The sequence below is a fragment of the Loxodonta africana genome, chromosome 4 (assembly GCF_030014295.1).
Source record: "Loxodonta africana isolate mLoxAfr1 chromosome 4, mLoxAfr1.hap2, whole genome shotgun sequence".
NCBI classification, from domain to species: Eukaryota; Metazoa; Chordata; class Mammalia; order Proboscidea; family Elephantidae; genus Loxodonta; species Loxodonta africana.
Window position 1 is genome coordinate 94344574 of NC_087345.1, and position 14895 is coordinate 94359468.

Sequence of the window (14895 nt, forward strand, 5' to 3'; positions counted from 1 at the left end):
TTTGGTTTTGTTAAAGCCATCCACTTGTGGTATTTCTGTTATAGCAGCACTAGATGACTAAGACACACCTCTGCTCTTTTTATGATGTTAGCGTAATTTTGATACCTGACCAAGAAAAATAAGCCAATCTCGCCCATGAACAGAGTTGCAAAAATCCTAAACAAAGTTACTGGTAAACTGAATCCAACAGTGTATTAAAAAGATAATATTCTATATCATGATCACATTTAATTTGTCTCAGTAATTCAAGGTTGATTTAACATTAGAAAGCGAATTAATGGAAATCACTACATTAATAGACAAAGAAAAACCACTTGATCATCTCAGTAGAACAAGAAAAGTATCTAGTTTATTGAAAATTCACACCTGATTATAATTTAAAAGAGAAAAAATTCTGGCAGACCAGGAATAGAAAGGAACTTCCTTAAGTTTTTAAACTGATTATATACCTAAACCTATAACAAACATCGCCCTAGAGTAACTATTTGTTGTTGTTGTTGTTAGTTGCCATGGAGTCATCTCCGACTCATGGCGATGCCATGTACAACATAATGAAACGTTGCCTGATCCTGAACTATCTTCACGATTGTTGTTATGCTCAAGTCCATTGTTGCTGCCAGTGTGTATTTTGAATGCCTTTCAAATTAAGGGTCCCACCTTCCAGCACTATATCTGACAACGTTCTGTTGTGACTCATGGTGTTTTCGTTGGCTAATTTTCAAAGTAGATTGCCAGGCCTTTCTTCCTAGTCTTAGTCTGGAAGCTCTGCCTAACCTTAACCACCATGGGTGACCCTGCTAGCATTTGAAATATTGGTGGCATAGCAGTACAATGTTGGGCAAAAATGCACCCACCAATTTGCTTAATACACTGTTATTAGGTGTCATCGAGTTGGTTCTGACTCATAGCGACCCTATATACAACAGAAACACTACCCAATCCTAAGCCATCCTCACAATTGTTGCTATGTTTCAGCCATTGTTGGAGCCGCTGGGCCAATCCACCTCGTTGCGGGTCTTCCTCTTTTTCGATGATCCTCTACTTTCCCAAGCATGTTGTCCTTTTCCGGGACACGTTCCTCCTGATAATGTGTCCAAAGTACATGAGATGAAGTCTTGCCACCCTAGCTTCTAAGAAGCATTCTCCTTAGAATACAATAGTTTCTACTGAAAGAATATCATTTGGAACAAATTTGAATCGCACATCATGTTTGGGTCGGAATCCTGTCAATAAAATGCTGTGAACCAGAGGTTATAGAAAAGTAAGCAGACCAAAAAGCTTCCTACTAAGCATATCAATTAATTGTATAGAAATAGATGTTTCTAAAGTGCTCAAAGAGTTTGCTTTTTTTTTTTTTTAGGAGGATTTGAGGGGATATCTCAAAGATTATCAGACATCTTCTACTGCAAAACTTAATTTCCTGAAGCTTAGATTTTGTGCCTTATACTAAAAGAGTGCTATCACCCAAGCTGATTTATGTAACAAAAATGCTCTATCTGTTATATTAGATTGGTAAGACTCAGACTTTGAGATGGTGGTGGAAATGTATGGTAGAATAAAGAGAAAAAGCTATCCCATCATATTTAGGATTAGCCAGGACACAAGCATCATAAACTTCAGCTTTACGGGAGTCTGAACATTCCAGGAGTAGAAAGATGAGTTGCAGAGGATTGAGAGGGTAAGAGAATTACAAATTCTTTGGGTTATGCAGAAACTAAGTAGCAGATAATTCAGACCTAAGCAGGATTTTGGAAGAGCAGTTGGTAAATCAGAGAAAAATTATATTCCAGGTTTGAAGAATAGAATTGAGAATTAACAGGCAGAGAATGAACGTTAGGTTATCAAAATGTCCACTCCACCAGGAAGAGGTTTTGTCTGTTTACCACCCTATCACCAGCACTTAATATGGTACCCACCACAGAGTGGGTCCTCGGCCAATATTTACTGTTGTGTTGAACATAGTATAACGATATGAAAAAATATTGAATTGGGGATACAAGAAGGGGTCATTATATCAGTAGAAACTCTAACTAGAAAATTAATGCAAAATAAAATTGAGAAATAGATGGATAAGAGGAAAACATTCCAAGATTTGGAGTTGAGGGCACAGGGATCATTATACATGCCAGGTATCCTTATCTACCAAGTCATCTGGTAAAAAGGATAGGACTTTCCTGGCAAAACCTAGGACTGATCCAGACTTTCCAGGGCCACTTGCCATGGACATGGCCTCCCAGAGGAGCCTTGGAATGGACTGGTACAAGACTACCTCCAGGGATCCTGTTAGAGTGGTCAGGCTCCAAGAACAAATTGTTGGCCTTATTACAGTAGACTCCCAACAGTTCGGATCTCATGCCTGCTTTAGTGTGTGTGTGTGTGTGTGTGTGTGTGTGTGTGTAAATGAGAGGCATGGAGAAGGAAGGTGGAGGCAGAAGGAGACCAAACTTCCAGCCCTATAAATGAACAGCTGGTTTGCAGCAAAACTCACTGCACCCTTGCTCTGTGTCTATGGATTCCTCCCTCTGAGCCTGAGATCAATACAGCCAGTGTCCTCACCAGTGTGTGCTAAAGCCCATGGAGAAGGTCAGTGACTGTGTACACTTCTCTTGCAGTGGAAGCTACCCCTGCCTCTGCTGGCATCCATCGAAGATGAACACACCCTGGCTCCCTCAGCGACCACCTGTGTTCAGATCACACAGTGGCCATGGAGAAGTCACAGACCTTGACTGTTTCTCCCTCTACTTCTTGACTCTAACCTCTTCTTTGCTCTGTTTCTCCCTCTCTTTCTTTCTGAACTTCCATCAGGCTCTTTCAGTCTGTCCACCTGCCCTCCTGGCCCTGGCAGAGATGCAGATGGCTTGAGTGTGACTGAGAAGTCCAGTCTAGCTTGCAGAGGCCTGTCTCCAAGGGCTAGGGAGGAAAAGACAACCCAGAAAGTCAAACTCTCGTTCCTGGAGCTTGGAGAAGTTCCATCCAAGTACTTGGCTCTTTAGTTCTAATTCTGCATCACCACGGAGGCACGGAGGCACAACCAGCATGCCTGGTCAGTCTCTTTCCGTGTTTGATTTTCTTGTCCTCAATATTTTTTTTTTTTTTTGCCTTTAATTTTGGGTTCTTGATATCTGTGTCTCTTGATATCTCTATATCCCTCCTCTAAAAGCCCACCTCTTCATCATTTTTCCACATATAAACCTATCTTATCATATTTTCATACTCTTTTTCTGTCTCCCTCTATTTTAGCCTAATTCCTTCTTTGGAAACCCTGGTAATGCAGTGGTTAAGAGCTACCACTGCTCACCAAAAGGTCAGCAGTTCAAATCCACAAGCGCTCCTTGGAAACCCTATGGGGCAGTTCTACTTTGTCCTATAGGTTTGCTATGAGTCGGAATCGACTTGACCACAACAGCTTAATTCCTTCTTTGGTGCTAACATTTTTCTTTTTGGTCAGGAGATGGGGGCAGTCTTTCCCCTATTTCTAGTATTACTTTTTTTTCTTTTTTGAACCTTTCTCTTTATGTTTGTGCATGTTGGTATTTTTTATTTTTCTGGCATTTTCTTTTCTTGTTACTTAGGGAAAGTATGGCTGAGAAGTGACTCAAGAATGGTCCCCACTAAGAGATTGTGATACAGAGCAGGAAGTCTATGTCTTTTGCAATGTTTCTGGGAGCTAGGTTAAGAGAAAAGAGGACTTAAGCATATCAGGAAAAATCCAAGGCAGATGTAAAGAACTTCCTGACAGTGAGTAGCAGGAGACAGAACACATTATGATCCTCTTCTCTCTCCGAGTTTCCACAAGGGCAGTTGGGCTTACTAGTGGGAAGTTAGCCAAATCTTTTCAATATTGCTTCCACATGTGAAGTGAAACTGTAGACATAGGGATAGGAGACAGAGATCAGAGTTAATATTTATTTATTGTCTAATCTGCGCCAGTCGCTAACCATATATTTCAGTTCATCCTCACTTTATAAGAGAAAAACCTGAGACTTCTTTATTTCATTCAACTTCACATTATAGTAAATGGCAATGCTGAGGCTGAATGTCAGGTGATCCTGACTTCAAAGCCCCTGAATTTATCCAGTGCCTCTTTGCTTCCTTATAAAGTAATGAAATTAGGTTCCAGGTGTGGTTTTTTAATCTCATAGTTAACTGTTCACCCTTTAAAATCTGTTTCTTAATCCAAGCCTCTCTCCATGTTTCAGCTTTTTTCTCCTTTGTTCTCTCTCTCTGTCATCTGTCATTATCATTCACTCTTTCCTTCTCCTTCCTTTCTTCTGCAAGCTATTTAAAAAAGGTTCAAATGTTTTCAGGCATTTTAAGTAGCAAAGTAACTCACATTAACCAGTGCCATGGAGCACCTGGAGTTACCATCCAGTCCACTGATCTTCAATCAATTCTCCTTGATTACTAAGTTTTTCTTCCCAGTTCTTATTTACTCATCTTAGAGCATACACTCAGTCCCTGAATATTCAAAGGCAGATCATTATGGATTTCTTTGCATATTATTTTCTCTCCCTCTTTCCCTTAGTTTTCTGGCTATTTTGCTCTTTTTTTCAATCTTCATATTGAAGGCGACTGAGGAGAAGAGAAGCAACTCTAGTCTGGTTTCATTATAGCTTCTCTTATGGAATAGTAAATTCACTTTAGAGCTCAGATGGAATAACAACAACGGAGCAGAAAGAGATTAAGTCTTATGAAACCGTGGAGGCACAACTGTAGTAAGAACCTTGGCTATAAAGTGAGATTGAGATTATTTTCAGTATTTCCATTATTTGTGGTATCTTCTATTAATGCAGATCATTGAGAAGGGTCTTTCTGGAAAGGAAAGACTGCAACGTGCATTTACCTTTTGCACATCACAGAGACCTGGCCCATCACAGGGTTCTGGCATGCCAAGAAGCCATGGTGCATTTATAACATGGCCAGGCCATCAGTTAGTTCAGAGATCCTCAGTTTCTAGGGAATGTGAAGAAATTGAAATGGACCCAGTAGCAAAAAGGTATTAAATGAAGCAAAGTGAAGGCAGAAAATACTGAGAGGGAAAAAATGAGAGTGTTTAGAACAAGAACCATTTAACTCAAATGGACAAATCTCTGTTGCAAGCGAATTGTTGGTGTCTTAGTTTCCTAGGGTGGCTTTAAAGAACAGAAATTTATTTTATCTCAGCTCTGGAGGCTAGAAGTCTGAGTCTGGGGCATCAGCAGGGCTAAGCTCTCTCTCTGTCAGCTCTAGGGGAAGATCTTTCCTTATTGGTAGGCTTGGGCATTTTTTGGTGTTCTTTGGCTTGTAGATGGATCCTCCCCTGTGTGTGACTCTGTTGCTGTATCTGTTCTCTTCTTTTATAAGACACCACTCAGAAGGGATTAGGACTAGGACCTATCCTACCCCGGTATGATTTCACTGATAATATCTTCAAAGAAAGGCCCTATTTCCCCCTAAACAATGTCACATTCACAAATACAGGGGTTAGAACTTCAACATATCTTTTTGGAGGGGACACAATTCAATCCACTGCAATTGGCAAGGCACAGTGAGGGGCAAAAAAACTACTCAGCATCCATCTTGTTGAAGAGTTGCCAGCAGAAGGCTCCAAGGACTCACACTAAGGATTAGTTGTCCTTCCTTCCAAACCCATTGCCATCGAGTTGATTCCAACGCATAGCAACCCTAAAGGACGGCACAGAACTACCCCGTAGGATTTCCAAGGAGCAGCTGGTGGATTCAAAAAGCCAACCTTCTGGTTAGCCACCAAGCTCTTAACCATTGCACCACCAGGGCTCCTGGCTTCCCTTAAAAGTCATTTATATCTGTCCTTCAAATGTCTGCCCAAACACAGAGCCACATGCTTTTGGCAAAGTTTATTACCCGTTATCTCCCAATTCTATTCCAAAATTCCTTCGAGGTTCATATAGATGTGTTCATGAAAATCACAGGTTGCCAAAATTACTTCTGGAATGTTTTAAATTCTCTTTAAATACCACAATTCGAGGGCTTTCTGAGTAATATGTAATCAGAAGGGAAAACAACTACATTTTTTCAGCCTCAATGAATTTACATCATTTATTCTGTGTATTTGCTTTCAAAAATACCTGAGTATTGGCTGTTACGGAATTTGGTAACTCTAATTTGTCCACTCATCAAATTAGGGAACAGGAATCTTTATCTTTCTTAATAAAGATCAAAGTGGGAAAAAAATTCTTTTATCAGAAACTGTTTCTCATCACTGAGTCTACCTATTATACCACAAAAATCACATACCCACTGGTTATTCAATTTACTAAAATCATATCTTTTTATGGCTACTTCCTGTTTCATAAGATCATCCTATAAGTTTGGACATCATTTCAAGTTTATATCTAAACTGAAAGACTTTCTGGGCTTACCTCTTCTTCTCAGATTGCCTTTCTTTTCTTTTACAGAGCTGTTTTCCAAAAACAACCTCTTTGAATTTATCTATTAGTCATCAGCATGTATTTTTGCTTGCAGATTTTTGTGCAGATTTTTCCTGAGTATTTTATTCTTCCATTAACCTTGAGATTCTTAAATACTTTATTGAAACCCTGTTAGAACTTTTAACCATATTGTACTATATTTTATTTGTTAAATATGCCTGCCCTCAACTGTATTGTACACTTTGCCAGGACACAGCATCTATGGCACTTAACAATGCTTAAGAAATGTATTTTTAATTGATGGATTCAGTTTTTAAAAGGCTTCTGGCATTTTCAGGATTACTGACATTTAAAAATGAAATGTCCTAGTTAATGTTTTTAATTATCCAATGACCTACAAAAGGGAAGAGTAAATTAAAATGTATTGTGCACCTTCTCTATTAAGCTACATGTACGTGCTTATTTTTGTTCAGATGAATAAATTTCCTCTTAACCTTCACAACAACCCTATAATACGAATCTTTTTACTGATGAGAAAATAGGCTTATAGGAGTTGATTTCTAAAGTTTATGTAACTGGCAACATTGAATAATATAGAAAATCAGAATTTGGATGGCAATTTATTCTACTATTCTTTCAACAAATATATATTGAACAAATGCTATGTGTTAGCAGTGTGCCAGGAAATAGTACATAAAATCTCTAAATTTAAGGAGCTATTGTCTTAATCACCTCCTATTTGCCCCATTGGTGGGGGAAGAATTCCCACTCTAGGGTTATAGGGATGGCTGAACACAGACACTCAACATCAGACAATGAGATCAATAGTATTTTGTTAGTGACATATATTTATAGTCCAGGGGAGAAGGATACCATATGCAACACAGGGCCACACAGGGGTTGCATCCAGAAACTAAGTGAACAACTAGGGGCTGTGAGAGGCAGCCTTTGTAATATTCAGAGGGTGGGCTGCCCCTAGTTCCTACAGGAGGATGTGATTGGTTTGTTTGAATAATTTCACAGACTGACAGGGAACTGAAACCCCTTCTGGGTAGTTACAGGGAAAGGTTTGGTTACAAGGAAAGGTTTTTTTCCTCCAGTGGAGAAAAATATTGCCCTGGAGTTGATTCTTACTCACGGTGACCCCATGTGCTACAGAGTAGAACTGAGCTCCACAGGGTTTTCTTGGTTGGAATCTTTATGGAAGCAGATCTCCAGGCCTTTCCTCCACAATGCCACTAGGTAGATTCTAACTGCCAACATTTCAGTCAGTAGTTGTCCAGTGCAAACCATTTGCACCACCCAGGGACCCCTTCCTCCAGGTAGTGCCAGTCAATCTCCCTGGGTCAGGTCTATATCAGCAAGGCTATTTTGTCTACGGCCCAGGTGGGGCCAACAAGCCCTGTGACTGAAAGATTAGCGCTTTGGCATGCTGGTAAGCAGCAGCACTAAACAAAGCTCAGGAGCACTGGCTAGGGATTTTGCATTGGGAAAGCAGTTGAGTACCAAGTACTCCTTCCCCTTTTCTCATCAGCCCCTGGGCCACAGGCAGCCATGGATGTGCACCTCCGTACCATTGCAGGTCAGGAGAATGCATGAGAGCAGCAAGGGAATACCAGCACAGGGGACAGGCAAGGCTGCTAACCTTGCCTGAACAACACAGTTAATAAGAGGAGAAGCCTTTGAAGCATATGCTACGTGTTTTCTCTAGTAGATACAGGAACAAGTGCAACTTCAGCTGGGGTGAAGTGGGCAGGAGTTACTGAAGGCTTCACTATGGATGCAAGAGTTGAGGTTGGTCTTCCAGAAGTAGAAGCTTGTCAAATGGAGGAAAATGGATAAATTCCAGAGAAGACATCGCATATATGCAGAGACTATGAAGCTCAGAAAACTATCAAGTATTTGAGAAAGGTAAGTAGTAGCTGGAGTAGAGGGTCCCAGTAGGAGAATAGGGGAAAATAAAGAATACTTACTAGCACTTAATGGCCAGTTAATAAGGTTAGAAAGAGAGTGACCTCTTGTATTCTGAGTTGGGTGACCAAGAGTTTGTTAATACCATTAACTAACGATGGAGATTAGGAGGAGGGGCCATGGATTTGCCTGTGGGTACTGATAACTACGCAGGCTGCAATCTGCAGTCTGTCGCTTGTCTTTGGATTAGACCAAAGCTAAGCCAGATCCAGCATACCAGAATTTACATTGAAATATTCTCAAACACCTATGGAGCAGGAAATTATACTCCTTGGTCAGTCATTTTCATGTTTTAAAAAAATCCATAAGCAGAAAATTCTTCCAGTTATTTTTCCTTGTCCTGACCTTGAAGGAAATGGAAAACAACTGGTCACCCTAGAGGTAGTTCCCAAGATGAACTTCCTTAAGCGTCTTGAAGATCCATTTTAGTGCTTTTTTCTTCTGCAATCTCCTACCCCTTCCCACTCCCAATAAATAGTATTATTATTCTCTCTAGGTAAGATCTGGTTACTCTCATGGTCAGAAACACTGCCTCCCTGGTGAATTAGAACCAATGGGATTTTCTGAACTTAAACATATATATGTTATTTAATTACTCATCTAACTGCACCATCCTCTTCACCCCCATTCAGTTTTCTGTTCTTGTATCAGCAGGATGTTTACTCCCAGGATTTGCCAAACATTATTGTGACTTATTGTTTCTCCTAAGTATAACCAAAACTCTATCATAATTATTTATATTTACAGTTTTATTTCCATATAATATATGTGATACTATTATTAATACTAATTACTAGGGGCTTTGAGGGAGTCCAGTAAATAATACCACGCTGCCCAACTGGTTCTGAACCATCAGAGAAATCAGATAAAGGAGCCTGCAAGTGGAGACCAAGATATCGCTTTTTTTCTAACAAAGCAGACATTTGAGTAACTGGACTTCCTAATATGAAAGCACAGGCTTAGACACACTTATTCCCCAGTCACTGGATGCACTGGACAACCACAGAGTCTCCCCAAAGAGGGGCAGATTCCGAGCCTGGAGAAGGCCCCCCTCTCCCGAGAGGAAGGCAAGAGAAAAGAGATAGACCACACATGCTCCTTGTAAGCGGCTCCACCTGCCCTGAGGAGTGAGTGAAGGAGAGGAGGTCAGGAGTGCTACGCTATTAGAATTCTCTTCAATGAAAGGAAATATCAGGAATAGGAAAGAAATTATTCGCCACCCTACGGACTTTCAGTAGTATCCGGCATTTTATTCTCTTAACCCATTAAATCTATGGTTAACCAGGGTTTAGTATTCCTATAGTGGTGAAGATTAGCAGTATAGCAAGACAGTCCTACTTCCACCCTCATGTGGCTGCTCCTCCAATGCTAATCACTGCTCTTTCGAGAAGCTCTTGAAACTGCTGTTGGGCAGTTTCGATTTTGCTTAAAGTGGGTCAGAAGAGTAGGTTAATAAAATCAACTCAGAGGTTACTCTAGACCCAAGAATGGAAATTGATTCCCTAGTTTTTTCTCCAGAGCCCTGGTGGTGCAGTGGTTAAAGAGCTTGGCTGCTAACCAGAAGGTTGGCAGTTTGAATCCACCATCCGCTGCTTGGAAACCCTAGGGGGCAGTTCTGCTGTCCTCTAGGGTCACTAGGAGTCGGAATTGACTCCACAGCAATGGGTTTGGGTTTTTTTGTTTTTTTTCTCCAAGGAGCTCTGGTGGAGCAGTGGCTAAGCACTCGTCTGCTAACTGAAAGGTCAGCAGTTCGAACTCACCAGCCGCTCCTCAGGAGAAAGATGTGACAGTCTGCTTCCATAAAGATTACAGCCTTAGAAACCCTGTGGGGCACTTCTATTCTGTCCTATAGGGTTGCTATGAGTTGGAGTCAACCCATGGCAGCGGGTTTGTATTTGGATTCTTCTCTCCTTGCCAAATCATGTTCCACCAATTATCAGAGGTTCTTCAGTGAGATTAAATGACATCAGTTATGATACCTCAATAATAAAAATCTATAAGGATACTTTCATAATAAAAATAAAGTAACAAAAGTAATAGAATTGCCAGTAGTATAGAGATTCTTCAGATCGGCATATAAATCCCCTTTTATTATCAAATTCCCAGGGTGAAATTCAAATCCAAGTATTAAATTCCCTTGCAAGTTAAAGGCCAAAGACATTTAGGTCTACAGAAATTAAAGCCTAAAATTGAGTTTCATTTTCTTTCTCAATTTCTCTGTCTGCAAGGGTCCACCAGAAGAGTCCTCAATACCCAGGTCGGGTTGGGGTTCCTTTAGTAGCTGGAGTAGATCCTTCAGGGCTCCATAAGTGTATTACTTCAATGCTAAGTCTCTCAGGAGCTTCATTTTTAAAGAGTTCAAAGGAATTTTGCCTCCTAAGTAATTAACCAATCCAAAACCAACTTGAGACTGAGTGGTAGAGGGTGACTCTCAAACCTGCAGAACAACAGGAAAAGTAGTTTCTAATTTTCAAGGCAAGCTGCTAGAATTCAATTAATACTGAAACAGGTAAACAAAGCCTAAGAAACTCTAATAATACAATATTAAAAAAGAGGGTACAGAATAAGACTATTAACGTGGATGAAATAATATGGGCATGTAAGGTTTCACACCTATAGTACTATACACGTGTAACTTAGTAATACTATCTACGTAGACATTCATCTGTAATGGTATAAATGTCAAGGAACTAACAAGATAATCAGACACAATTTCTCTTCCAAAGTGGCCCACCAGGTCAGACCATCCTCCCTGGACCAGCTCCTCCTCAAACATCATGAGATCTTCTCTGTTACTTGCCACAGTGATTCAGTGACAAATGTCATTATTAGCCAAAGCACCAGAATGAGGTAGGATATGATTTCCATGAGATTGCCCCATTTATTTAGACAAATGCTTGATGGTTAGCCTGTAATGGTAGCTAGCAAGGCAACAGATGCTAAGTAGCTGTCTTGGAAGAAGTACAGCCAGAATGCTCGTTAGAAGTGAGGATGGCAAGACTTCATCTCCTGTACTTTGGACATGTTATCAGGAGGGACCAGTCCCTGGAGAAAGACATCATGGTTGGTAAAGTAGAGTGTCAGAGAAAGAGAGGAAGATCCTCGACAAGATGGACCGACACAGTGGCTGCAACAGTGGGGTCAAGCATAGAAACGATTATGAGGATGGCACAGGACCGGGCAGTGCTTCGTTATGTTGTACATAGGGTCACTATGAGTCAGAACTGACTCAACGGCATCTAACAGAACAACAACATCACAGAATCTCTGGCACAATAAACCATAGGTAAGCACTTTTACTGCTGTAAGTCCTAGTGATTCCTTGAGTCAAACATCAGTTTCTTCTTGGGCAAGTCCCAGAGTTCTTTGGAATCCGGCTCACTGGTATTTTATCCAGACTCTGACCTCAGCTCCAACATGTCCACTGGGCCCATGCTGCCAAGCCACATCTTACATTAAGTAGTGCTCTCTGACCTTCCATGCCCTTTATGAGCCCCCAAGAAGAGGAATCCTAGATGGAGCACCCAAAAGTGGAGATGATGGAATGGCCTACTACCCAGACACTGCCTTGACCTTATCAGGAAATCACACCCTAGAGGTAATCCAGAGCTATAAGGAATGTCAGTAACAGGATAACTATTCCCAAGAGGAAGACAGGGACGTGTGGAAGAGAGGGGTATACAAACAGAGATAGATGAATGGCAGGAGCCCAACACCAAAGAAGAGAGAGGGGGAGAAGAAAAGTGGAAAAAGAGACTAACAGATGAGATAAGAGTAGGAGTGTGTATAGAAGAGAGTGGATGAAGAGAAAATGAAGAGGAAAGGTCTCAGCATAACTGAGAGTTAAGAAGGAATATTCTAACCATCTATAAATCTCTGAAGGTGGAAGGGATCTGATATATCATACCTCCAATGCAAGATGAAAAGTAAAATAGAGATTTAACCTGAACACACGGAGGACTTCCTAAAAGTTATGACAGTGAGATAAGAGCATGAGGAGAATTCTGAATGCTCATATTCTGAAAATGAAAAAAAAAAAAAACAAGATTTATTCCTGGAGGCAAAGGGACAGATTAAAGTCCTCTGAAGGTCCATTCCAGAAAGGTTGGATTTTTGTCCTGTTCATAGCTTACCTCTTCTCATAGGGGTGGTTGGATCCTTTCTACTCAATCGTATATGTAGCCCTAAATTCCAACACCATTAGGGAAGCTGTCTCCTGTTAGGAAAGCCTGTAAGAACCCACAGCCAGGCCCCACCACCAGCAGGCACACATGGGTGGTTGATGTAGTAGCAGCAATATCCAGGAGAATGAGACCGCCAAGATGTGGGTGACAAGCTGCGCATTGACTGTCTCCAGAGATACACAAATCATTGCCACTTTAGGGATAATCCTGAAGGAATGTTTTTATTTTCCCTGAAACTTTAACCCATTCATCATTTTACATTAGGTACACAAAGACCGGGCATTTTTTTCTTCCAGAAAAAATTCACTTTCAAATATCTCTCAAGTGCTTACTGCGTATGATCTTCTGTTAAGTTCATAGACACTATCCCCACCCCTCAAACACTCCAATCCTCAGTACCTCAAACCTTTCCTTATTTGGCATGGGACCCAGGCCCCCAACCACAGTATCTTATTGTTTCACCACTGAGTACATTACAGTTACTAGCTAATCCTTCAATATTGAAGTCCCTGGAGCAGATACAGCGCTTCACTTGAGGCCTGATCAAACCAGAGTCAAGTAGAACCACCAGTCAAGTAAAACCATTCCCCAGTTTGTCTTCACAGTCTACAGTGACCCTGGAATTTTCACTACCCCATAACACTGCTATCTTACCTAGGGTTTACAAAAGCTCCAAAACTTTTACTACCACTCATCCATCTTGCTCTTTTGTATTTGGGTTTCTGGACGCAAGTGAGTACCTTACATTACCCTACAGTTCTCTCTCATGTGTTTTTCCTTCCCTCCCTCTTCACAGGTCCCAGACAGAGGACCTCAGGAATGGTAGCACAGTGTCAGACTTTATCCTCGTGGGCTTTGAACAGAGCTCCCCTTCTACTCGGTCATTGCTCTTTGCTCTCTTCCTAGCCCTCTACAGCCTGGCCATGGCCATGAACGGCCTCATCATCTTCATTGCCGGGACAGACCCCAGGCTCAACAGCCCCATGTACTTCTTCCTTGGCCACCTGTCCTTCCTGGATGTCTGTTTCATCACCACCACCATCCCACAGATGCTGATCCACCTGGTGGTCAAGAACCACACTGTCTCCTTCGCCTCTTGCATGACCCAGATGTACCTAGTCTTCTGTGTGGGTGTGGCTGAGTGCATCCTCTTGGCTTTTATGGCCTATGACCGTTATGTTGCTATCTGCTACCCACTTAGGTATACCCAGATCATGGGCCGGCAGGTCTGTGTGAGGCTGGTGGGTACTGCCTGGTCATTTGGGCTGATCAATGGCATCTTTCTTGAGTATATGTCATTCCGAAATCCTTTCTGCAGGGACAACCATATAGAAAACTTCTTCTGCGAGGCTCCCATAGTGATTGCTCTCTCCTGTGGGGACCCCCAATTCAGCATGAAGGTTATCTTTGTTGATGCCATTGTGGTGTTGCTCAGCCCCATGGTGCTCATTGTCATCTCCTATGCCCGCATCCTGGCCTCCATCCTTAGCAGAGCCTCCTCCTCGGGTCGGGGAAAGACCTTCTCCACTTGTGCCTCCCACCTGACTGTGGTCATCTTCTTCTATACCTCTGCCATGTTCTCTTACATGAACCCCCGCAGCACACATGGGCCTGACAAGCCTTTCTCCCTCCTCTACACCATCATCACTCCCATGTGCAACCCCATCATCTATAGTTTCCGCAACAAGGAAATGAAGGGGGCCATGGTGAGAGCCCTGGGGAGGACCAGCCTGGCACAGGCAGAGTCTGTGTAATGGGAAGGGTCCTGGGGGAAGTCCTTCCCTAAGGTGTGACCAGCCCTGGCAGGTGGGTCACTCTCCAGTGCTGAAAGGCTTCAGGCAAGAGCATTCCTGGCTTCCTTTGTTCAGTGTCAGGCCTGGAAGTGCCTTCTGATGTGCAATGCTCATCTCTTTGGCTTCACTTTGAGGATTATTTTCTCTTGGATTTTCCCCAGGAGAATGTGAGAGTTTCCTGAGTTATTTCCCTCTATCTTCTCACAGTAAAAATCTGATAAATATATACGTGCACTTAAGTCCATTTCATTTTATTTGTATAGTACTTTTAAATGCTATTACCCAACCTGAGTTTTACATATACATTTAAAAGTAAAACTTTTTTTCTCTTTCAACTTGCCATTTTGGTCTCTTATTCTTTTCTCCAATTCCACTTTCATTCCCTGGATCTGCCCTCATCCATCCACTCCTATATGAAAAAAGTAGTTGAAGAAGTAAGGAAAAGGAATTCAGGAGCAGTGCTGACATTAAGTCAGTTAGGGAAAAGAAGAAAAGGAAAAGTCAAGGATTAGCAACCTGAACTCCATCTTCTTAGCCTGTATCAGCCCATACCCACTG

The 14895-nt window shown here is 41.7% G+C and overlaps 1 protein-coding gene across 1 annotated transcript; it reads left to right on the forward strand.

The window, feature by feature from the left end:
* The first annotated feature begins 11904 nt into the window (after positions 1-11904).
* On the forward strand, positions 11905-14392 carry LOC100656656 (olfactory receptor 10AD1). The gene is made up of 2 exons (XM_064285165.1): positions 11905-11958; positions 13150-14392. Exons 1-2 carry the CDS (start codon positions 11905-11907, stop codon positions 14296-14298), a joined length of 1203 nt encoding a protein of 400 aa, XP_064141235.1. The 3' UTR covers positions 14299-14392.
* Positions 14393-14895: the final 503 nt, after the last annotated feature.

What these genes read in the sequence shown, in the direction of transcription:
- LOC100656656 (XM_064285165.1), top strand. Translation starts at nt 11,905, where the DNA reads ATGGCCTACTACCCAGACACTGCCTTGACCTTATCAGGAAATCACACC. An exon ending in CAGGAAATCACACCCTAGAG is followed by an intron (nt 11,959 to 13,149) that starts GTAATCCAGAGC and finishes TTGTCTTCACAG; the next exon opens with TCTACAGTGACCCTGGAATT.